The sequence below is a fragment of the Falco cherrug genome, chromosome 2 (assembly GCF_023634085.1).
Source record: "Falco cherrug isolate bFalChe1 chromosome 2, bFalChe1.pri, whole genome shotgun sequence".
Taxonomy (NCBI): Eukaryota; Metazoa; Chordata; class Aves; order Falconiformes; family Falconidae; genus Falco; species Falco cherrug.
Window position 1 is genome coordinate 32,494,637 of NC_073698.1, and position 24,207 is coordinate 32,518,843.

General features: G+C 41.2%; 1 protein-coding gene across 1 annotated transcript; it reads left to right on the plus strand.

Moving 5' to 3' along the window:
• The first annotated feature begins 33 nt into the window (after positions 1 to 33).
• NUFIP1 (nuclear FMR1 interacting protein 1) lies at positions 34 to 24,207 on the plus strand. The gene is made up of 10 exons (XM_027815648.2): positions 34 to 343; positions 585 to 673; positions 1,820 to 1,924; positions 2,537 to 2,599; positions 2,931 to 3,007; positions 10,229 to 10,321; positions 14,182 to 14,444; positions 18,344 to 18,472; positions 20,222 to 20,454; positions 23,768 to 24,207. The coding sequence occupies exons 1-10, from the start codon at positions 118 to 120 to the stop codon at positions 24,104 to 24,106; spliced, it is 1,617 nt and encodes a 538-aa protein (XP_027671449.2). The 5' UTR covers positions 34 to 117; the 3' UTR covers positions 24,107 to 24,207.

Below are 24,207 nucleotides of genomic sequence, written 5' to 3' on the forward strand. Positions count from 1 at the left end.
AAATCGCTAGGCGAGTGGCTCAGGCCTGGAAGTGACGTCTTTTCGTAGCGGCTGCCGGTGCGGCCCCACGTGGTGGTGGAAGCGGGTCGCGGAGTGGGGGCTGCGTCCGGGCCCGACATGAATCCTTTCGCCTGGTACCCGCCGCCCCCGCCGGGGCTCCCCCCGCCCTTCTTCTGCCCGCCGCCCCTCTGGGAGCCCGGCTTCTGGACGCCCGCCGGGCCCTACCCGCCGCCTGGCAGCTACCCGCAGCCCGCCGAGAGCTACCCGCAGCCCGGCAGCTGCGCGCCACCCGCTGCCTGGAACCCGCCGGCCTACGGGGAGCCGCCGCAGGGCCCGCACGCTGGTGAGGGGTGTGGGGCGGGCGTCTCTCGGGCCCGTGGGCTCCTTCCCATCCCTTAACGGCACGGACCCTGGAGCTTTCCCTAAGCCTTGGAGGGTGGGTGGGGGACTCTCCCTCCTTCCAGGCATGTTCGTGCTGGTCGTGCAGGCCCGTCTCGTCTCTGGTGGGCCCACCGAGGTAGCAGGGGGTGTTGTACCGGCTGCATGTGTGACTGGCTCTTTTTTTTTTTTTTTTTTTTCCAAAGGTGGAAATGGTAATTTCTCCCAGAAATGGCAAGGCAAGCAAGCTCCTGGGTTTACTAAACATCTTCCAGAAGAAAATAACAAGCCAAAGGTATGAACTGGAGTCCCCAGTGCAAGAAAGACATGGATGTATTAGATTGGGCCCAGAGGAGTGCCACAAAAATGGTCATAGTACCGGAACCTTTCTGCTGTGAGGAAAAGCTGAGAGAGCTGGCATTCAGCCTGGAGAAGAGAGCTCTGGGGAGACCTTATTGCAGCCTTTGAGTGCTTAAAGAGCACCGAAAGAAAGACGGGAACAAGCTTCTTAGCAGGTTACCTGTAGTGATAGTATAAGGAGTAATGGTTTTAAACTAAAAGAAGGTAGATTTAGTTTGGAGATAAGAAACGTATTATGGTACAGGTGGCAAGACACTAGCACAGGTTGCCCAGAGAAGCTGTGGATGCCCCATCCCTGGAAGCGTTCAAGGCCAGGTTGGGTGGAGCTTTGAGTAACTTAGTCTAGTGACAGGCGGCCCTGACCATTGCAGGGGGTTGGGACTAGATGATCTTTAAAGGTCCCTTCCAATCCAAACCTTTTTGTCATTCTGTGGTGGTAGCAGGTGTGTGAGATTTGCCCCATGGTACCGCAGAGACTCCATACTCTTGTCTAATGTGACTGCCCTTGCAAGAGAGCAGATGGATGACAATCAGTCTGCAAATCTTGTGCCTGCTGAAAGAAAGATACACTTCAACCAAATCCTAATACAGGTTTACTTTAGAAAAGCCCTTGCTGTGGTGATGCCTGAGTGCCTAAATTAGATTAGTGCTCTTATATATTATCAGGGCCAGACAGCCAGATCACCCTGATGTGTGTAGTGGGAAAAGGAAGGATCTCTGCTACCCTATGAGCTCTTACATGTGATGTGAGAACAGGCGTGGTCTGACTTTGTAGGGAAGATACCCAAGGCTGTAGCCTAACTCACTTCCTAGCCCTCAATAAATCTGTGCCAGCCTGGTGTGTTTGCAGAAGCGATAATTGAGGAAAAGGTGGTAGTGGAAAGAGTTGAGTGCAGGGCGCTTTGTTTGGAAGGTAAGGGATTTGAACTTCACTTCCATGTTATGTTAGCTTATCTTTGAAGCCTGTTTTAATTGACGGTTTTATTAACATAAATACTTATTCATGTGTTTCACACTTAATTAAAAATATCTAGTAATCTTGTTACTGCAGCCCTGAGATGATTTCTTGTTTTTCTTTCAGACCAAAAAGAAAAAAGAGCCTATTTTCTCTCATTATTGTGATACCTGTGACCGTGGCTATAAAAACCAGGAGAAGTATGATGAGCATGTTTCACAACACAAACAGGTTGATGAATTTAGCTTGTTTTATTTACACTTTGATTTTTAACTTTCTGCCTGATAAGTAGTTAGCTGTAGTCACTTTTTGAATGGAAGACTTGGCAAAGAGATTCCAGAGCTACAGAAAGTGTTCATAGGGTTTTTTTTCTGAATGCTCTGTGTAGGGGAGGTCTTAGTTGTATGTTTGGTTTTATTGTTGAAGTAATCTTTTTTTCTCCTGATGTATTACAAAGTGGTAGGAACTACTTTATTGACAGTATAGCATGTAAAATTTTTGTGTGAAAAACATATTTCAAAAATCCACTCCTTTATTGCAAAGAAGTATCAAAATTTGAAATTGGAGAGTCTTGTAAATCTTTCTTTTAGGTTAACTTCACTTTATCTCCAATTATCGGATACATTAGCTTCACTGATTATGTTGAAACAAGATTAAGTTTAGAAGTACATTATCCCTTCTTACTGTTTTGACAATCACATTTGTTTTGAAACTGGGTAGCTTAGAAGTGCTGTATAACTAACTGTACAGGTGTCTGGTACCAACTTTATTTGAAGTGTGCTTGAATACTTGTTTATAATTGCATGATCTGGTGTGTCTTAAGTTCACTTCCTTATCTTGCAGTGCACAGAAGAAGGTTGCAGTTTCAGCGCACATGAGAAGATAGTTCAGATACACTGGAAGAATGTAGGTATCTCCCCAGGCCCAAGATACAAGTCTACGCAATCTTTTACTTTAGTCCCCTTTTCTCATTCTTCAGAGGCTTGCTTTCATCCTGAAAGGAAAACGTATTGCTTCTGAGTAGGATCTGTTGTAAGACAATATTGTGGATGAAAAGATGTTGAATGCTATGACTTTTTCTTAATGGATTCATTTTGTTATCGCTGTGTACAGTCTCACCTCTTTTGGAGATGAAACGGTGTGATACTACTACAGTTGACAGAATTATGCTTTTTTTGTTTTTCCTTATGGGTTATTTCCTTCCCCTTTTAAACACCTATGAATACTTTTTCTTTAGGCACATGCACCTGGTGCTAAAAGAATAAAATTAGATAGTCCAGAAGAGATTGCTAGATGGAGAGAAGAAAGAAAAAGGTAAGACTTGTGACCTATGAATTTGTTGTACTATATTTTCCCAGTGTGATCATTAGATGACAGCTGAAAGGCAGCAGCAGCATATACTTGCCACGGCTGCTCCTTTGACTCCACAGAACTCCTGCATGAGTGGCCTGTGTCAGAATGAGCCAGGAGAGTGCGAGCTGCAGAGACTATAATCATTTGCTTTATTATAGTAGAAGGCAAGATATCAACTGAGAAAGAAGTAGCTTTCCCACACATTTGGTTTGGTACCACAGCTTAGTTGAATGACTTGATTCCTTTTAGTCTGATTGCTGAGGTATTTTAGGTCACAAAACTGTGTGTGCTTGGTGATTTTTTTTAATAGCTAAGAAACCTGGAACTATTATACTGACTGTAATCTTAACACATCCCAATGTGTGCTAATTTCTACAGCTTAAGTTGTCCCAATAGACCCTCAACAGTGAGTTTTCCTAGTTTTAAGGAACTTTGTGCATCGCTTGACACTTTTCTGCTGAAAGAGAACAGAATCCATGAGTGATGCTGTCTCAGGTAGTTTAACTGATATTGTACCTAGGGTGCAAGGTGAAGTTCCCATGTAAGCAGTATTTCTCATTATTTTTCGTTCTGTGATGTGAGGTGGTATAACTTTTTTTTATGGTTGACCAGCACTGAAGTGTTTAAAAATTCATGCTGTACTTCCATAGACCTTTTCCACTTCTTTTTCCTGAGTTGAACAGGTTAAAATCCTCCCTTTCCCAGCAGGTGAAAGATGCTGTAGGTTGTCTTCGCTTCTGTTTGTGACTTAGAATATAGTTTTGCAAGTGAATGATCAGTACATGGGTTTTGTTTCCATGAGCAAGAGTCCTATATGCAGTGTGAGAAGTGCAACAAATTTAATTTCAAGATCACTGGCAAAGAGCTAGGGGAATGTACAAGTAATCTGTTTGGTTTTTTTTTTAAATTAAAATAAGCACAGTTGTGTAATGCAGTCTTACGGATGAATCCAACTTAAATTTTTGTCACAAAGTAATGTTAAAGCGTTCTTGCTTTGAACCTGACTTCCCTTAACAAATTTTTACACAGTGGCTTTGTAAAAAAAGTGGAATGTATGGTAGGAGATTTTTTTAATACTTTCCATCAGTTTTTGCTGTATTGAGAAGCAAAATTCTTCCCCATGTAAGTTCATCCCTGCAAGTTTTACCTTTCCTTTGGACATGGTTTCAGCAAGGCAACGGGAAGTCTTACCACTGTGTCAGCACATCTCAGCAGTCAACTGTTGCACCTGCTGTTCATTTCTTAAAAATCAAGGGAATCTGTAGGCTCCTCTCTTTTTAAAAATGGCTGTTCTTGATGAAGAAACAAAATTTTTTCTCCTGTGTTTAAAATGCCAGTTAACCAGAAAAAAATTGCTTGTGGTCTGTTCAGGTATGGTTTGGTGTTAGATTAGTTTTGGTTCCAGGTTTCCCTTTTATTCTTTTATTGAAAAGATGACTCCAAGGCTTGTTTTTTATTTGCTTTCGGTCTATGTGTTGCTGTCCTCCCCTTCCCCCAACAGTGATGCTTACATGTCTTTATCACTTACAATACGAAGCATTACCAAGATTAGCAAAGCCCAAAATGTCCTTAGATTTGTCTTTCTGGTGGCCTACACTTTATTTTGTAACAGTAGCTCTGAGGAAAAGCAAGAATACTTGCGTGCAGTCTTTCCTACTCAGTTTTAACTTTTCATACACTCTGGGGGATGTTTGGGAGAGTTCATGTCTAGTGGCTGATGCTAAGGTTTAAGTGTGGAAATTATGTTTAAGGTGTGTGTGTCAATACCAGCTCTACTGTACAGTAAAACATTAGGGAAGCAGGAACTGAATATATAGTCATGTTTTAGATGCTGTTTGCTTGAGAAATAGGTGCAGCCAATCAAAGCAACTTGTATCTGCAGTTAATATTAAGGATGATACTCTGCCTGAGATTTTTTTTTTACTGAGTTTCTAGAGGATCTCATGGTGGGTATTGTTGGTTTTCTGCAGATGAATGTAATTTGGCTGTGTTACAACATTGCTGAAAGCCTTTGTTCACTACAGCAGAGTGAAATCCATGGAAATAAGTCTTGCCGTCACGATCGCCAACCGAAAGAGGCAATACGGGGTTAGGACCTTCTAAGCCAAGGCCACTAGATGGAGTAATGCTGTGGACTATTTCGGTACCTAGTTCTTCTGTGGGCATCTTAACTATAAAGGATGAGTGTAGAATGACTACCTGGGTGGCTTTTGTTACTCTTTGTACACCAAGGTAGCTGTACTAACATCCTTTTTTAAAAAAAAAAAGTGGGAGAAACCCAGCTGAAACTTTTGTGAAGCTTTAATTGGGTCACCAGCAAAACATCAGTTTAGTACTGAAGGTTTGTTGTTGACTCGCAATAAACATTGCATTGTACAGGAAAAAAAGGACACCAGAGGGAGTCTGAGCTATTAGGCAGTTTTGGTTTATGGTGACAGGAAAAAGCCTTTTTCTTTCCAGAAGCTCCAGTTAGAGCTAAGAATGAATCTTTTTAGGTCATTAGTAGTTTGTTTCTAATTAGGTTGCAGTGATTTAGCATGTGTGTTTCCATGCTGCATCCCTAACATTCCTGTCCTTGTTCTTTCAGCCGTTATAAATAATTGCTTACAGAGCTAGATTTTTCTTCTTAATTAGCTCTTGTGTTGCTCAGTTGTGTATCCCACTTAAAGTCATTTAGAAAGAGCTTGTGTTTAAAGTGCAGCCTTACTCATGTAGAGGGAAGAGAAAGGGGAGAGCTGGTAATGGGTGAGCATCTCTGAATGAAATATGCTGGGTCAGAATTATGTTTTCCTTTGATTCTGTACAATGCCCTGTTCATTGCTGCAACAAGCATATGTGCTTACCTAAAAGACTTTTTAATGGTTTGTGGCCCATTGAACCTGCTGAGTGAGGCAATCTAAGTGAAGAGCAATACAGATAAAGTTCCCCAAGATCTCAGGGCTTCCCTATGCTTTGCAGTTGGGTGGTTGTGAAGTCTGACATCAGTTCTGGTGATACAATTACTTCTCCTGTTTTGATTTGTCTTTCCCTTCCAAATAAGTGTGCTGTTCTTAGCATATTTTTTCTTAAACATGAGCTTAAAGGGAATTTTCTACAGTACATTTCCATAATGTGTCAGAATGGGGTACTGCTGTGTTCCCTTCTTACCAAGTGAGATCTGGGTCCTGCTAGCCCATCTGTTTCTAACCAGCTCTTCTTGAGCAAAGATTATTAGAAAGAATGTGGCAAGGTTGCTGTGGTGTTAAACTGAATTGTTAAATTTACTTTTCCTTAGTTCCTAATACAACACCATAGGATTTTCTTGATCTTGTGTATCGCTTGTAAATTCTCCCCCACCTCCCCTCCCTTCTTTAATCTGTTGAGGGCTTTGTTGTTCAGTTAGGGATTGACAGCTGTATTTCCTTGCAGTGCATCTCGTAGGCTGACATGTATGTAGTGAATGAAGGCCAGTACTGTCAACCACACCACTTTTAATTAATTTGTGGTTCTCTGGTTGAATAATGATAATCTTAGAGTTGCTTGGAATCTTTCCAGAGTTTCATTCATAGTAGTTGAAATAAGGAAAGTAATTTCTTAGCACCTGGTAAAAGTAGAGACAATGAAGCAAAGTAGAAGGAATGTGTTGGTAGATCAAGGTGAACATAGATACAGTAAAGTTTCTTCTAAGCTGCAGGGATGTATTGGCAATAAGACTGCCTCAGCTAACATACGATAAATTCACGCTAGAGATGCAATGCTTGGTAAAGTGCCAGGGAGTCTAAAATGATGATTTTATCAGCTCTCTGTTGGGCCATCTTTTTCCCTTTGGGCTATCCATGTCCTCCTTGCTGTTGGTTGTGTGCATGCAATGAAGACCAGCTCAAGAAATTGAGGCAATTTGATCACTGTGCTGTTCCTATAAAGATAAACTTGTATAGCTTTTCACTCAGAAATTTATTGTGTAAGCTGCTGTAGAGACAGGTTTTTCTTCTGTTAGACATTGGTAAAGCTCTGTTTTTCCACTTCTTGCTAAAAGCTAGTTCACTGATATTTATGTGAGCAAGATGGAGTATGCTGGCCTATAAAGCATGTATGACTCCTGCTAGTGCACTCATTTATTGGAAAAAAAAGTCTATTCACTAAGGCACATGTTAGTGATCATGCTCAGTGCCATCTCTGGAAATTTAGGGTATCCTTTACCTATTGGTGTGTAAGTAATATACTCTTATTACCAGAAAAATGGGTTTTCAGGCTATTAACCTGACAATTTATACTGAGGAACTTCCAGTATGGATTATAGAAGTGTCTGTGGTTGGAAACTGCAGCTGCTGTGAAATGGGGCTGCGTTCTTGGGCAGTACTGGCCCCTCCGTGAAATCTGCTGTGCCAGATCATTACATCCTGGTTTAACTCCCTCTTACTGTGAGTTGTGTAGGCTCATAAAGCCTTTGTGGTGACTGATGAAGCTGTCTGTACTCAAGCTCTGACAAGTTGTTTGCAGGGTTTAGGTGCTGGCATATTTCTACTTCACTGATGTTTGTAGGTAACGTCTTAAGAACCTCATATTGTTAGGGGAGGAGGAGGAGGGCATGCCTTCTGAGAAGGATTCAAACCCAAATCAGCTCTTCAGACTAACACATACCCTTTTATGTGCAGAGATTCAGTATAGGCTCTTCCTTTTGCTTTGTCACACCTCTGTCCAGAAACAGTCTTCCTAAATGTTGTCTTCCTGAATAAGAATTCTCTGTATCAAAAAAAAAATCCCCTCTTGTTGATTTTTGACCTCTATTGAGTATTTTGTGGCTGTCCTTAGATAGTGAAGTTTGCAAAGTGTGCCGTAAAGTTGTATTTCAAGACCATACTGTTACCATTGTAGACGTCTGCCTCCACTTAGGGTCCGGTTGAATTTTGTTGCCTCTGTGGGCAGAGCTAGCTGATGCTAGGAGGCGTACAGACCTCTGTGCTGGGGCTGCGGTACCTGACCAGTTGTGGAGTTGCATTGGAGCTGGTACATTGGGGTGGATGGGTAACTTTGGTCTGCGCCTATCTCATCCACTTGCTCTTTGTAGGGACAGCTAGGGTTGGCTTGGCTAGGTCACACCAGCTGGGCTTAGCCCAGACGTTGTTGCATAGGAGAGCACCTGGGGGAGAAGTGAACTCAGTCTACCTAGTAGTGAGGCTAGTGACCTGTGAACATCTAGAGCTTGCTGCCTGACAAGCCCTTAGATGGAAAAATAAACTAGCAGATGCTCGTTTGCTCGCTGTGAATGAAGCACTGCACGTGTGCTGTGAAAATAGGTAAGTTTTCTGTGTAAGGTAAAGGCAGTGAGTAAAATGCTATTTTACTTGAGAATAATTTATTTGAGAAGAGCTGGAGAAAAAAACCCACAGCTACTTCAGGTGCTCTCAGATATGCTTTTGCAGCAATACTTGGACTTATGGCCTGAGCTCTCCTTAGCTGTTAGTTACTGCCTGTGTCAACTGGAAGGGTGGTTTAGGAGAAATCTGTCTGTCTTGGCGTTGAATCGAACTGAAAGTGTTCGTGGAGTCCATTATGGTGGCTCAGTGGAGGGAGTGGTAACACATAGGAATGAAAGTGGGAGGCAGTGACGTCTCAAACCATGTTGTGAGAGCGTGTCTGAATATGTCTTTAATCAGCATAACTACAACAGCACTTTGAAGACTCCTTTGCTCTAGGACTAAGGGTCTTCCCTTTTGTCTTTTTAAAATAAAAATTTCTAGCACAAGCTTGAGGCTTTTTTTGAGCATAACTACTTATTCTATAGCTTGCTCTCCTCCAGTGAGCCTTATTACTGTGAAGGAAGGCACCTTATCCTAAAATTGTGTACAGGTGCCAAGCACGGGGGTCTTTGTCAACACAAAGCTCTTGTGCAATGAATTATTTAATCCTGCTTGCTGTGTGCTGGGAGTGTTATAACATGGATGAACAAATGTAGCTAACAGGAAAGAGTGGAGATAAAACATCACACCCCTGTGCTCACTTGAACTGTATGGTGGATTTCTGGGAGAAATCCAATGAAAATCGACACTGACAGCCTGTGTTCAAATCCTCTTAAAGGAGAAAAGTTCTGTAGTGTGTTCAGGTGTCTATTGTAGGAAATGCTTCTCATGTTTTTGCCTTGGTATGTGGTCAGGCTGTATTGCATTGGTGTGACATTTAACGTTCATGTTGTAAATTGGGGAAGATGCATGTGATAAGATTAAATATTTAAAGAAAGATATGTGTCCTTTTTGATACCTATATTTAGGAGGCAGTTGCTCTAAGTTTGTTGTTACTCTATTTTAATAGACTTATCAAATATTTATAATTTGTGTTTCTATCCAGAAGCTGGAGTGTGTGTGGATGCATGTGTTTATCATTTACCTCCTTTATCGCAAAGCACTGGGATTTAGCTAGCTAATGTTTACAGGGCGACTAGTGTAGCCATTTTGGGGCTTTGGTGGTAACTTGCAGCAGGCTTTGCATGTTAGAACCAGCATGGGGTTTGTCTGTAGGGAGGGATGGTGAGGGAGGTGTGGGGAATGGAAGAGAGGGATGGTTTGGGAGATGGTTATAACAGTAGATTTGTTTTGATGTGCATGACTTAGCAATTTTTCTTGAAGCTGCAATGAAAAAGGGGCAGTAACTTTGAACTAGAGGTCAGTGTGCAAGCACAGTACTGAATATTGCTCGAGAGGAAACTTGGATGCTTTTCTTGAACTGTCACATTAAAGAAATCTTGTGCACCCAGAAGCTGTTCTTATAAGCTTTTTTTTGCTATTCCAAGAACTCAGCAGTTGGTTTGCTAAAGGCATGTTGTACCTTTTGAGATAATTCAAATAGTCCAATTGACGCACCATAAAAAGTCACATTGCAGGACGAAATAGTGCTGTTATGTGCAGGGGTAGGCAGAAGGTCCATAAGTGTTACTGAACTGTTCGTTTGTAGCTTGTTTGATAGTTTTGTAGATCTAATTGTGCTAATTTGGTAGGCTTATTTATTTATTTGATCTGAGCATGTAAGCGTAAGTGCACTAGGGTTTCTTTTCCTCGCTAACAACTTTTTTAAGAAGGAAACAGTCTGTTAAACTTCCACAAAACATCTTAAAGATTTATTAACATTTAGAGGATGCTGGTTTGGTAAAGGGGGAATTTACAAAGAACAGTGAATCACTTACGAGCCAGTAATTTTTTTTTCTTCTAGAAATTATCCTACATTTGCAAACATCGAAAGGAAGAAGGCGATGCAGATAGAGAAGGAAGAAAGGGGAGAAGTACTGACTACCCAACAGTTTGGGTAAGTGTTTTGAAACAAGCTTGTCACTTTCCTGCTAATGAGTTCAGAAGTATCCTCTCTTAGTTTGTTTTCCCAGCACTTACTGCTTCTACTGTACACATGATCTAGCTACCCTTTAACAGAGGACAGGTCATTTGAAAAAACTGCAGATGTAATGTTCTTTTGTTTACAGTTCTTCATAGTCCACTTCGGTTAAATTAAACAATAATTGTATTAGAAATCAGAGTGGTGAATTCTTGCTGAATTCTGCACTCTGGCTTGTTTGAGAGAATCACATTCTAGTGGCCATTCATTAGATCCGTGTAACCTTAGTCTCTGAAAAAGAAGTAATGGGGACAGAAGTCAAGCAACATAATGAATCCATGTGGTCTAATCCTTTAATGCCTGAAAATGGCATTTGTGAGTGGATTTGTCTTACTCTCTCCTTTCAGATGATAAATCAATAATCAAGTGAAGAGGGGAGGGAGATTTAACTTTATTTTTGTAACTTAAGTAGTGCTGTTTTTTTCTTCTACCCTCTATCATTTTGATCTGTCTGCTACCTTTGTTCTGAGCCTAATACTTAGTCCTTTTGGATTTTTACCTTTTCTCCCTTGTATTGTGAATTGCTTTCCAGTATGGTCTTTGTTCTTTTTTTCTCCCCCTCAGTGTCAGTGTTATGTGGACCCAGCTAACTTCATTAGCTGTACTTTAAAGCCTGTGGGAGGACTTCTTAAAAAAAATGTTGTTGTGATCCATGCTACTAGAATATCACTAAACTAGAAAAACTGAGCTGGAAGGCACAAGTGAACTCAGTCCTAAGGGGCTCATGCTAAAATCTATTTGCTGCTGCATGGAAGTGAAGCTGGAGCTTACCTGGGATTAGTTGAGTCTTTTTTTTCTTTTTTTCCCTTTCTATAGGGGATGACAGCAAACAAAATAAAACTTGCACCATGGTGAAGTGGTTGAACTAGGGCAGAACAGGATTCATGTCAGGCTAGTATAATTTTAGTGCAGCATGTGCTTCAGAAGACCCAGCACCTACCTACCCCCTCCAGCTGGTTGCCTTTCGTGACTTTGAAAGGAAAGGTATATAAAAGACTGAAGTAAAACTTCCTTCTAAGGATATAAAGTTTCAGAAGTGCTTTGGGCCCAAGGAACCAAACCTAGACACAGAAGCTAAAGCTGCACACATGTAATACTGTATTTGGAGATTGTTATGAGCAAAGAGGAGTTTTTCTTGTCACAGAAACACAACTGGTGTCTACCAATTTATTTGGTGGCTCTTGTGGCTGTGAGTTGGATGCATTATGTAGTCTTAAATGTCCATCAGCAATTCCATACTATTACATTTCTAGTAACTTCATATCTGGAAAATTGTTTGGAAAAAAAGCCCTTGAAATTATAGGTTGTTTGCTTTCACTTAGTGACCTTTAACTCTGGTTGATTCTAGAAATCTCCACCCCCCTCCCCTGAGCTGCTAGCACTATAGGCTTGATGAACTCTCCAAAAAGCTGTCATTTCTGCTTTGTATGTCAACAGTAAAGATTCTCAAATTGGTGCTTATCTGGCAAATTTACTGATGTGTGAGGCAAAAATAGAATACAGCTTGTTCTCTGCAAGCTGTACTATTAAAGCAAATAGCTAAGTAAGATTTAGAAAGGATTAGATACTTAACGCTTCTACGGTGCTTTCCATTTGTGGTTCTCTGAAGTGCTTTACAACTGCTAATTCTCACTGTCCCCACATGTGAGATTAGAGATGCAGAAGGACTGCCTTAGTAGTCTGTCTGGTGTCTTGCAACAGCTGAGTTAACAGTGCATGGTGCTCTATCCAGTCTGAATGGGAAGTGAAGAGTAGTATATCTTTCACAAGAGGAAGGGCAGGTGCCAGGCTGACATTTGTTGGGATGTGTTTGTGACCTTGGGGGTTTCTTTTTAGGTGTTTGAGGCCTCGGGGAAATTGGAATGTTGTATTTAACCCTTGGTCAAGGACAACACCTCTAATTCAGCCTTTATTTGTTCAGTGTCTTCTAGGTTATACAACAATACCCTAAATTTTGAGCCCAGTTGTACAATTTCAGAAATGCAATTCTGTGCTCGATGGAATTGAATTATGGGAGCTAATATTAGTCCTCTTTTGTGGGTGAGAGACTGATGCTCATGAAAGTGGTGGCTTGCCTTGTGTGCCACAGGAGCACTGGTGGATGGCACTATCCTGGCTGAGTGACCAGTGTTAGACGCAGTCATGAAATGACTGGAGAATGGAATGAAATATCCTTTGTTGTGATATAAAGCCATTTTAAATGCTATTGCAGGTGCTGTTCTCTCAGGAAGGACCTAATTAGGCTAGAAAGGATCAGAAGAGAGATCTATTGGTAATGGGAACGTTTCTGTACAAGCAAAGTGTGTGGCTTGGAAGGGCTGCATGATGGCGGTCTAGAAGAATTACACAGGTGGGAAGAGGTGAATAGATTGCAGTTATACGCTGGTTCTTGTAACTTGGGAAGGATGGAGGTACCAAATGACTATTTTAGACACCAGAATGAAGGCAAACTGAAAGAGATCCTTTTTCACAAATTATTAATACCTTGCTGCAAGATTTCAAGTGTGCCAGACATTCACACTGCATCCTGCAGCACGAGATGCAAAACCATCAGTGTCTTGGGAGCATCTCTAGTCAGAGAGGGTCTCTGTGTGGTACACCATGGAAAAGCAGGTGAGAAGAAGGGTGACCATTTACCCTGCTTTTGTGCTTTTTTTTCCTTTCCTCGCCTGTTTCACTGGCTGCTTATCAGTGACAAGGTACCAGGTTAGAAATACACCTGAGATTGCTTGCATATGCATGACTAGACCCAGGAAGAAGTTTCAGGAAGAAGCTCTTGTCCCAGTATGGCATTATATGGTTGACTAGGGGTAGCAGGACCTCTGCCATGTATGTAGATGAGGCTGAGGGAGAGTACTGGGCAGAACAAACCGTGGGGCTCATCCAGGACAGTAGATCTTCTGTGTCTTTTGTGGTTGTCTTGTTCTGCTGAATTAAGTTTCTGTTGCTTGAAAAGAAGTATTTTCAGAAAGCTTAGGCTGTCCCTTCATTACTTGCTTTTTTTTTCTAGGTCGTACCTATTCTTCTCTATGTAGACTTTGACAAGAGTTTAAGCTCTCCAGGTACCTTCCTATAAACATGTTTTGTGGTTATAGGGTAACCTGGAAGATTATGGAACCAGCATGCTGTGCTGTTCCCCTCGTTTAGAACTTGTTGTTTTGTTTCAGGTTTTTAAAAATCCATTGTCCTGATCAGAAGTTTTTTATTCCTTTTCCATTGGAGTGAAAGATATGAATGGCATGTTAGTTGGAGGCAAAAGCAGGCAGTCATTGCGACTGATGGTGTCAGGTGGCTGAATGGATTTAGTGCAGCAAGATCCTTCTCTGAGCTGTAACTGGAAAAAGGAGACTTAAGCAGTGGAAGTATGTTTATTGTAGGTGCTTCTCTTTGAATTCCATGTTCCTCCTGTTTTGAATGACCTAATTGCTTAAGTGAAGAGAATATTTGTTAACTTCATAATGTGAAATGAAAACAGTGTCCTCACACTGTAGATCAAGGAGCTTGCTTAGCCTGTGTGCCCTTTGCCTTTTTAAAAAATAAAAGTAATGAACTTCAAACTCTTCATTTATGTTCCAGCTTTGTCACATTGCACTGCCAATGAGATGAGCTGTGACTGCCTGTCTGGTCTGTCACCACATGTTAGCTGAGCTGGAGTAAGTCCTGGCATCATGCTGTGTCACTGAACCTTAAATGTGGGCCTGAGCGATTTGGTTACATCAGTTGATTTTATTCTCATAGCTTGTCACTTGTATGAGCTTTGTGTTTCTATTCTCCAGCAAAATGAAGGGGATGTGGAAACCTCCAGAAAATGAAGAGAAGTTTGGGCAGCGAGGAAGGCAAAGGAGAAGACAAAGGCACCCGTTCTGGAAGAAATTTAGAAAAAATGATGGTGATCATAATGTACATAGAACTCAAAATGAAGCCAATGGACCAGAAAACAGCATGTGTGAAAAGGAACATGAAAACCAGCATGCTTCAGCAGCTCAGCCCGATGTGAAGGACACAGATCCTCTGAGTTTTCTGGCAAACAGTGATGTTGGTAAGATGAAGGAACTTGGAGAATTATTTTTAGTAGTACTACTGAAGTGATTACAGATATTTTGTGTAACTAGGAACTTCTGGGGAGAGCTGGGGATTTCCAAAACCGTGTAAACTTTGTCCTTGATTGAAAGAGGGCTAACAGTGTACGTTTAAAATGGGGAAACTCTCTTAACAGAAGATTGATTCAAAGCTTTACAGTATTCTTGGAGAAGAATACTGGGAAGCCTGTTGTCACGCTTATTTCCTCATTGTTACTAACAAAAATGCTCAGGATTGCTGTATTGCGGCTAGAATAGTGCCAGGGCCAACAGGGTTATGAGCTTTGAATGTAGTCCAACATCCCTGTGCCTAAAACTTGCACTTAAAACTTCCTTTTAAATGGAAATTTCTACTGAAACATATCCCGATTCAGGACATGGTCTTTGAAGGAAATTCCTGGTGTAATTATTGTAAAAGAGTTGGTCAGTGCTTTATCTAAAATGGGGTAAATGCATTTTGGGGAGCTTCTGTCCTGGTAGACTTGGCCTGTTATGGAGGAAAATATCTCAGTAGTCTAGAGGACTTAGAGATACATGTATGTGTCTTACTGAATTCGTGTCCACATGTGCACTTGGCTGAGATAAGTTTTGGAAAAGCTGAAGAAAAATTCTGATTAGAAAGGCTGACACAAGAACGTTTAAGATACTACCAGCGTTAAGCACTTCTACATAAACTTGCTTGCAAGCCATGTTAATTGTATTATAAACACAGGGAAAATCTAGCAGACTACTTTTATGTCTGTCTTTTTCTCTGAGAATTAGGAAGCATTAAATTTTATTCTCTTGTCATCAGAAAATGTTTATATGAATGGGAGAAGATGCTGGGAGACAGGATGTGTGTCTTGGATTTGAAAAATAACTACTCTGGATACTTAGTTTTCTTAGCTTTGTATGTTTTGAAATATGTTACTAGTTTTAAATCGGTATTATGTAACTAATCAAAGAGGGTTTCTGGGCTCCTAATGGAGCACCTCAATTTATCTTTAACAAGTACTTTGCCATAATAATCTTATTTTACCTGTAATCTCCTGCCTAGGAATGCTTTTTTGTGCAAAACAGCTGGGAGAGGCAGCACAAGGAAAGCCCTTTGTTACATAGGGAAGTGATGCTGTAGTAACATTATGAAGGAGAGGAGAAGAAATAGCTTTTGCTTACAAGTCAGGATTTTGGAAGTGCTTCCATAAAGTTTGTGTGCAGCATTACATGTTCTGATGTAAGTACTGTACAGTAATCTAAAGAACGTGTACCATCTTAGGTTGCTAAACTGTGTGAAATAAGAAAATCTTTATAAAGCCAGAAGAAGAATTAAGTACATCAACAATCAAGTTATTTTTTGAAAAACTGTTAAATTACCCATTGTGGTTTTGAAAATAACAGTATTTAAAATGTGAAAACAAATACATTTCCTTGTATGAGTTAAGTGAATTACGTAAAATGTCAGTATTTTTCTTCTCATTCTGTTTTTTTTCTGTATTATTACTTTTGATACTCTCCATATGTGTGTGTTTTCTGAAGTATCGCTGCTTAGGTTTTTTTGGTGAGCATGTCTTGTTTCCACATGCTGGCAGCAATATAAAATCTCCAGATATAACTACTTATAGTCAGCAGTGTTGCAGTACTCTTAGTATATGGCATGTAAGCTGACTTATACTCTAGCTATTTTTAGTAGCAAGGCTAGAATGCATCCCCTGGAAAGATGTCTGATGCTGGGTTTTTCCGCTTGAAAACGTAATCTTCAATTAGTGGGAACAAGAACCCAGTATCCCTATGCAATTTGTTTATTCCACTAATCTCTGCATGTTGAGAAACTTGAGTATACTTAAATATAACTCTATTTTCCTGCAAGTGCTTATGTTCTACTTCATGATAAGAAGTCTAATTATACCAAAGTACAGCTAGTAACTTCTGTTATAATAGATGGAAAAGGAATGTAGTACTTGCTTATTACATATTATTAAAGCCAGTTGCTGGTTTTTTATACTATTGAGAAATATAGTCATAACAAACACAACGTAACTAAGTAGAATTATTTAAAAAATCCTACAACGGAAGTCTGTGATTTTACTGTACAGATACATTTTGTTGGATATTTAAACCTTTCTAACAGCAGCAGCCCTTTCTCTAGAGGGAATATATTTTTGCATAATGCATTCACTTCAGTTTTGTTTAGTGGCTAGTTCCTTCAAAGCTAAGAAATTGAATGGGAGATGATAAGCAGAAATGAGGTAAGGTGATGAGCCTGCCAGGTGTAAAATTTTGAGGGATCTACTAACTAGAAAGTTGGTTGTATTCAGTAGTGCATAACACTTTCTCCACATGTTACCGTCATAGAGAAAATGTATTCCAGTAAATGTGTTCTTCCAATTTCCTGAAAAGCAATTTAAAAGTAATTCTTTAAGTTTTGAAGAAAATAAAAAAAGGCACCCAACTACAATATGCACTCAGCATTTTGCATGAGATAGAAAAAAGCAGCAATGAATCAAAATAATTTGAAGTAAATGCTGGTTTTATCATTGTTAAAGTATATGCAAGTGCTGTGTGTTCTCCATGAGGAAAGTGCACTGTGTTTAGCATAAGCTTCCAATGTAATTGCAAATTGGCATGATTTAGTAAATGAGCAAGAGTCAACCTTTCTCAAAAAGACCTCAAAGTAAAAAGAGGCAGGTATTTAGGTAAATATCTCTGTATTTTTCTAAACTGTTTTACTCAGCAGCATGAGTGCCAGTGAATCAAATTGCCAATTGCTAATGCTATTTAGAAGAGAATAGAGAAACGTTTGTGATTTCAAAATAAAAGATCTCAAAAGTGTTTATTTTGGTAAAATCTTCTTAAGGAGGCAGCTTTCCTATGGGGCAGGCTTAGACAGACAGGGAATAAGAGGGCCCAACTCTTTTTGTGAAAATAAGATTGCAACTGGTCTTTTTCTAGAAGTCTCAACAGGCTGGTTTCTCAGAATGTTACTAGTAGTGGGGAGTTCGTATGTATGTGTATATATGTATGAAACTTGTGTGCAGGTGTATTGCTGGAAAGCATTTCCTAGTTTTCCTGCTAACTCTAGCACTGTTCACTTGAGTCCAGGATTTTAGTGCATATAGATTTGTTTCAAACTAAAGCCATCACAGTTTTTGCATGTTTATTTTCAAGGAATCTTTCTCTGGTAGGGCTCTTTTTTCCTACTAGCCTCAATTTCCGCATTTTTGGTCCACTTGGCTCCTATCTTCCCAGTATTCTCTTTTGGGGTAGTTTGAGACTGTAATATCTTGCTTACTTAGGCATGTTCATAATGCTCAGCAGGGATTTAAGTATCGGACAGTCTGAAGTACTGCTGAAAACCAATCTTCTAATTTGAAGCCTTGGTTCTCAATGTCCCTTACAACTTTAATATCAAAAAATTTCTTTGCTCTTCAATTCTCACTTTGAATGAGCCTAATTCTCTTTCCCTCCACCTCCCTTACCAGCTTTTGAATACTTCTCCCCCACCCCCTGCCTCCGCAGGACTACATCCAGCAAGACTTCAAAACGTGTTATGAAATCCTCTCTCTCTCTCTTTACCTACACTTGATAATAAAACCTATAATTATGTTTGGTATGTGAAGAAAGAACCAGAAAGCCCAAGCTGTTGTTCAGGAAACTTTTTGCTTCTGTAGCTTTGCTGGCAGGACTGCAAACCAGCGGTGAGACAACCTTGCAGCTGAATGCCTCTAGAGGGTAGGCAAATGTGGGGTTTTCCTGTCAGTTCATGGTGCTGAGCAACAAACGGTGCCTGGTGTTGGGTTTCTGTAGTGATGGGATGGGCAGCTGGCTGTTGTTGTAGGAGTATTGGGGAAAAAAATTCCTCTTGCCTTTTCTTTCCCTGTAGAGTCCGACAAGGATGAAGCAGCAGCTGAAGACAGGAGGCTGGGATTGACTGTTGTTCCCAAGCAGGTCACCTCTGCCCTGAGTTCATTGTCGGCCAACTACGGCAGCGCATCTGACAGTGAGCCTGAAGGTGTGTAGAAGCGCATCCTCTGCCCTTCTCCCCTCCCCTTCTACCCTGCATCACTGCACTGGTGTGGACTGCAAGTAATGATAAAACCTGATGGCAAATTACCCTTCTTTGGGGAGGGCTGGGGACTTAACCTCTCCTGTATCTCCTCTCTGCCCTCTCTCACCCCGTTGTCCCATCCCTGTGTATTTATAAATACAGCATTTGTGAGAGCAGTAGCTCTTTACAGCTGCGTTCCCAGCTGCTGAAAGCTGCAGGCTATCGGTCAGAACCTATGCAGTACTTACAATTTCTTGAGGAAAAAATGTAAAAGAAATCAAAGGTGTTGCAGAAGAAAATATAGCATGTAAGCTGTGGCTTACATTTAGCAAAGATGTTAAAGTAACCAGTAGTTCAGTGGCTTTATCTTTGAAACTCTTGGCTGTGGAGATGCCTTTTGATTTCTGGCCTCTCTGCCACTGCTGTAATTCAGAGCTGCCTGGTACCTGCTGATTTTTACGCTTATACAAGTAAACAGACAAGCTTGTTAGTTATGCACGGGGATGTTTTTGCAGTCCATGTACACATTCTTTCCAGTTTGCTTTCCGTGACAGTGTATGCTAGTACTGCTGTAAGCTATGCATAAAGACAGGCTAGGACGTGTAAAAGGGTATGCTGTTGTTCTGCTCCTCTTGTTTCCCCATTCCTCCCTCCTAGTTTTGAGCGTTAGCTGGGGTTACTGGGTGAGCCATTACTTGTTACCAGTATGGTGATAGCTCCCAGTCTCAGAGAAGCACCTGGACAGAACACTGCATTTGTGGAGGCAGTTGCTGCATGGGGATGGCCTTGTCCACTTGACCTGTCACACTAATGCCTTCTCCCTCCCCCACTGCCCCAGTTCTACAGCATACTTTAGAAAGCCTCAAACAGACTTTCCTGAAAGACTGGGTGGAGTTTTTCCCCCCATCTTTGCCTTTTCTCAGCAGCATGCCCTGGGTTGAAGTGGGGGATATAAAATGTCTTTGGTTAGGGTGTGTGTCATTGAGTTTCCCAAGCCTTTTTTCCTTTAGTTGGGGGGGGGTGGGCGTGGGGGGGTGCGGGAAGCAGCCTTGCTTCAAATCATGTTTGAATAGTGCCAGGAAAAAGCTGTTATGCTCACCCTAATTTCCATGTCTTTAAGGGCTTTTTCCACAAAGCTGCTGGGTGTTGAAGTAAGGCTTGAACTCTCTAGTGCGTAGATTTTGTGCTTCTCTGAGTGTATCCATCAGTGTATGGTAGAGAACTGCTGCTACTTCTTGTTTTTGCAGGTAGTTACTATGGCTTACTTGCCTTAGGTAGCCTACCCAAAGTTACAGAGAGCATCTGGCAGGCAGGGGATTGAACTTGGGCATCCTCTGCCCTAACTGCATCATGATTTTCTCAGCAGCCAAATTTGCAGCAAACTATATTGTGAAGTGGAAGCAATGTACTTGCTAAGTGATAACAAGGCTGCAGTTTAAAAAATCTTGTTCAGCTCGTACTACTTCTACTTTTTTGTATTGCAGAATTTAAATATCTTGTTTTCCTTTCTGTGAATGTTTAGAGATTATTATTTTAAAAGAAGCCCCAAACTCAAACCAAACAAAACCCACCCTTCCTCTAAGTAAACCTTGAACATCTTCACATCAGGTTATGTGAGCAAGAATAGTACTAACAAACTGCCAGTGCATGGAGATACAAGCACGTTAAAGAAGCTTTTAAGTTTGAGATGAAAGTGTGTTCTTTTTCTTTAAGAAATCTCTGTCAAGACTGCAACAAAAGCTGAGAAAAACCAGGCTGCGCTCAGAAATACACCGCAAACTACTTCTGTTACTTGGAGTCGAAACTGGAATCAGAAACGCTCAGAATATGCAGGCACAATGTTAAGAAGCTCGAATTCAAATGCACGTCGCCCCAGAAGGCCTGATAACTGGGGCAAGAAAACATTACCTCTCCTTCCAAAGCGCCGTCCAACTCTTCTGGAAATGGTAAGTCTTAGTACTAAAACAATGCCTCTTGTGCAGGATTAGCACTGTTTGTGAGTGGTTCTCTTTGCTGTGGGAGGTTAGAGCAGTCTGTTAGCAAAGGTCCTGTCTTAAAAATAGCCAGCGAGCATTTCACTCAGAGAAGGTGTAGATGGCTTAAATAAACAAATAGAAATACCCTGGGGTGCATTCAGGTAGTGACTGATGTCAAGCTCATAAAGTGAGCAAGAGGTGACAACTTAATCGTGTGCCTAAAATGAGCTGCACAAATGACAGAACCTTTATTCCTTCCTCTCTGCTCCCTGTGGTAGTATCAATTAGGTTTTTGTTTGTGTGTGATCCCATCGGCCTTACTCTGATCTTCCTTAGCTTTCAGCTTTGCTATTCAGCTGCCTTCCTCTGATTGAGGAGCACACAAGTTTTTCAGATGCAAAGAGATCTTGTTGATAAGGCTGCTGGTGCCTTGAACTGTGGAGTGGTGTTGAGCTGCAATCTGTAGGGGTATGTGTGTTTCTTCTTTGTAGACATGTTTAACTCAATCTGAGGAAGTGATAGCACGGGTACCTTGAAGAGCAGGTTGGTGTCTTACAGGAGCAAGAAGAGGGTTGTAGGGGTGAGTCCAAGGTGTTATAAGTCTGTTCTGAATAGCAGTGCAAAGCATCTTATTTGGAGGCTTGGTGACTTGCTTTAGTGTAAACAAAACTTCGAAGCTTTTATTGCATTTAGTGTTCAAAAGATTATCGGATAGGTAGATTACCCTTGTGGTTCTGTAAATAGCCAGTGAAGAGCTCCTCCATCAAGGGAAGACTTGCTGTGGGCGGAACACAGCAGAAAGCAGCGTGCCACTGACATCAGGGCTCTGAAACGACACAGGACGTTTAGGCAAGAGGTACCTGATAAAGCATATCCCAAGCTGCAGATGTAGGAGAAATCCCTTGATAGTCCTTTTAGCATGTAGTACTGTTGCTGCCAAGAATTAAAGCTCCTAGTGACTGAAAAGGAAGTATTTGCCCTTTGTGTAGCTCCCTAAGCATGCAGTTGTCTATCTCTTGCTCTTCAAAGCTGTTGGTGATCCAGAGTCCTCACTGCTTTGAAGAAAGTTCGATGAAGTCCCACATGCCAAGAGAAGCTGACAGAATATTGGAAGCCTGAATTGTAGCTTGCCAGTATAGTCCATTTTCAAAATAGCATTTTGGTGGGTTTTTTTGCCTTTAATAGTGCTCAAAACTGTTGTTAAAGGGCATGTACTGTAGCTGTGAATTGCGGGGGGAGTGCCTGAGATTCACAGGTAGGCTTCCACTGTTGCAAATGGTCAGCATATAAAACTTCAAGGAAGCAAGGCTGAAATTTTACAGTGAGGAGTCACTGTTGAGAATTTATCCAAAAAGCGAGGAAGTAGAACTGCTAAGAAAAGGATGTTGTGTCAGTGAAATGGTGCTGTAAAAAAATAATATGAAAAGGGAGGTAAGAGAATAGCAGCAGACGTCTATTGGCAGTCATTTGGCAGTAAGCTTGGGCACTACTAAAACGTGTTTATTGTAGCCATGCAAAAACAGTAATGTGTGTTTATTCATTTTGTATGCTGACAAAATAAAAAGCTTGTGTAGCATCACTCCACTGAGATCCATCCCTGCATTAAAAGATACAATGCAATGATACAGTCTCGATAGGGTGATGGGGCATCCCATCTGTGCCTTTATTTGGCCATTTGGGAATTAAGCAGTTTCTGTCAGTCCGGCAAAGAGAGAACATCACTGTGCTGTTCCATCTGCCCTAACATGCACCTCTTAATTCAGATGGGAGGTTTCTGAAGGCCTGTTCTGGGTGTCAGGTGCTTGTAACATCTCTTAGTAACTAGTCTAAAGAGAAACATGCACTTTAAAGTGGCTGATTAAACCACTGTTGAAACTTAGAACAAAACCAAGAAAGCTTATTTGTGACATTACAAGCCAAATTTAGCTAGATCTTCTGCAATGTGTAATACAGATCTCCCGCAAATGATCAGATGGTTACAGATTAGCTACTTGCTTTAAACTTGTTTGTTCAGAGTACTAGATTCTGCTGACACTCAATGACAAAAGGTCCTTTAGTCTTCTGGCTGATTTCTTTTCTTTAATTTTTTTCTTATTTTAAAATACCAAAATGAACTTCAGTGAGGTTAAAGGAGATGAGGGAGGCCTCCAGCACTTTAAGCTACTAGACTTATGTTGGTGGATTATAGCCCAAACCATTTATTGCTATTTAAATCTGCAATCTGGTACCTGATATGAAACATGCCCTTTCCTTGTATTTATCTTTTACTCATAGGGATTTTCTAATTAAAAATGCATAGGATATTAAATTACAGATGCAGTATAACCTGGAAAGTGTAAGAGATGTTAATAGACTTGCTATCCTGATGTACTGGCATGCATGGCCTACTATTTGTGATATGAGAACATTATCTCGTGGGTCTACAGTCAGGTAACTGGGGAGGAAATTCCTAATATTCCAGTATGTTCAGTGACATTCTCCATCACCTGAGCAAACTGAGACTGAAAGCTTAATCCAAAGGTACCATCAGATTTGTTGGCTTGTTCTACCTGCCTTAGTGTGTTATTGGCACTGAGTGAGCGGTGCTGGAACGTGCACTTTGGGCACGTACTTTTCATCCTTTTCAGTGATAGTCATGTGCCAGTACCATAGTGAATCATGACTAATGTGAACCTCTATCACTAGATGTGGTGGTTGGCCACCAGCCTGCGCTGCTCTAGCAGCCTGCTGCTGCCCAGGAGGGCAACTCCCTCCCTGCTGCCTCCTCCCACCTCTTCTCTGCTATGCTGGGCCTTTTGCTGACACTAGTCAGGTTTTGACATGTGTGCCCCTGAAAAAAAATGCCTGAACAAACAATAAAAAAAATCCCAGAACACCTGACTGCTTGCTGCTAATTGTCAGGTTCATTTTCTCCTGGCTGGTGAGATGAACTGATATAGTAAGGGGTCTGATTAGCCCAAGCTGGTGTGAGGGAGGGGAATGAGCCCTTGGATCACCCAGCTCAGCAAGCTGCATAGTAGTGCTGTCAAACATGCTTGCTGGCTCTGCCAGAGTCCTGGTCAGTCAGTGGAAAGGCACGAAAGGTGGGAATATATGGCTTTCCTGTGTTGTGTCTGGTAAGGCAGTCTCCTGCTCTGTGTCCAGGACTTGTGTGAGAGTGCCAAATCAATACTTAATTTTAGAGATGTTCAAAATCACTGAGTAGAGCCATACATCTTGCTAGGCTTGTATCAGCTACAAAGCCAGAAGCAAATGTGCGTCAACTTCTTTTCTTTCTTTCCAGTTACTGGCCCAGGACATCCGACATGAAAGGAATGTGATTTTACAGTGTGTTCGATACCTCATCCAGAACAACATGTTTGGACTTCATTGTAAAACAGAACCACAAGCTGAATCAGAGACTGAACAGTCCACTACAACCACAACAGAGTCTTTGATGGACAAACTTGATGAATCTAATCATTCTTGTAGCTCTGACCTTCAGTTAGCAGGAGGAGAAGATGATACATTATTAATAGCCCAGGGTGAGAAAGTGCCCATGGATCAGACTTCACAGATTGTTCATGTGGCAGATGAGGACACATGGGAAACCCCATCAATTCAGTGTGAAGATGCAGTGTAGAATGGATGTCTGTTGTGGACAATAAAGCACAGGCTAACATCTTCTGCCTGACTCATACTGGTGTCTTTCAAAAAGCAAAATAAAATAATCATTTAAGTACA

Excerpts from the sequence above, each read along its gene's own strand:
- NUFIP1 (XM_027815648.2), top strand. The coding sequence starts at position 118 with ATGAATCCTTTCGCCTGGTACCCGCCGCCCCCGCCGGGGCTCCCCCCG. Across the intron at positions 1,925-2,536 it reads ATGTTTCACAACACAAACAG|TGCACAGAAGAAGGTTGCAG; the intron begins GTTGATGAATTT and ends CTTATCTTGCAG. Across the intron at positions 2,600-2,930 it reads TTCAGATACACTGGAAGAAT|GCACATGCACCTGGTGCTAA; the intron begins GTAGGTATCTCC and ends CTTTTTCTTTAG.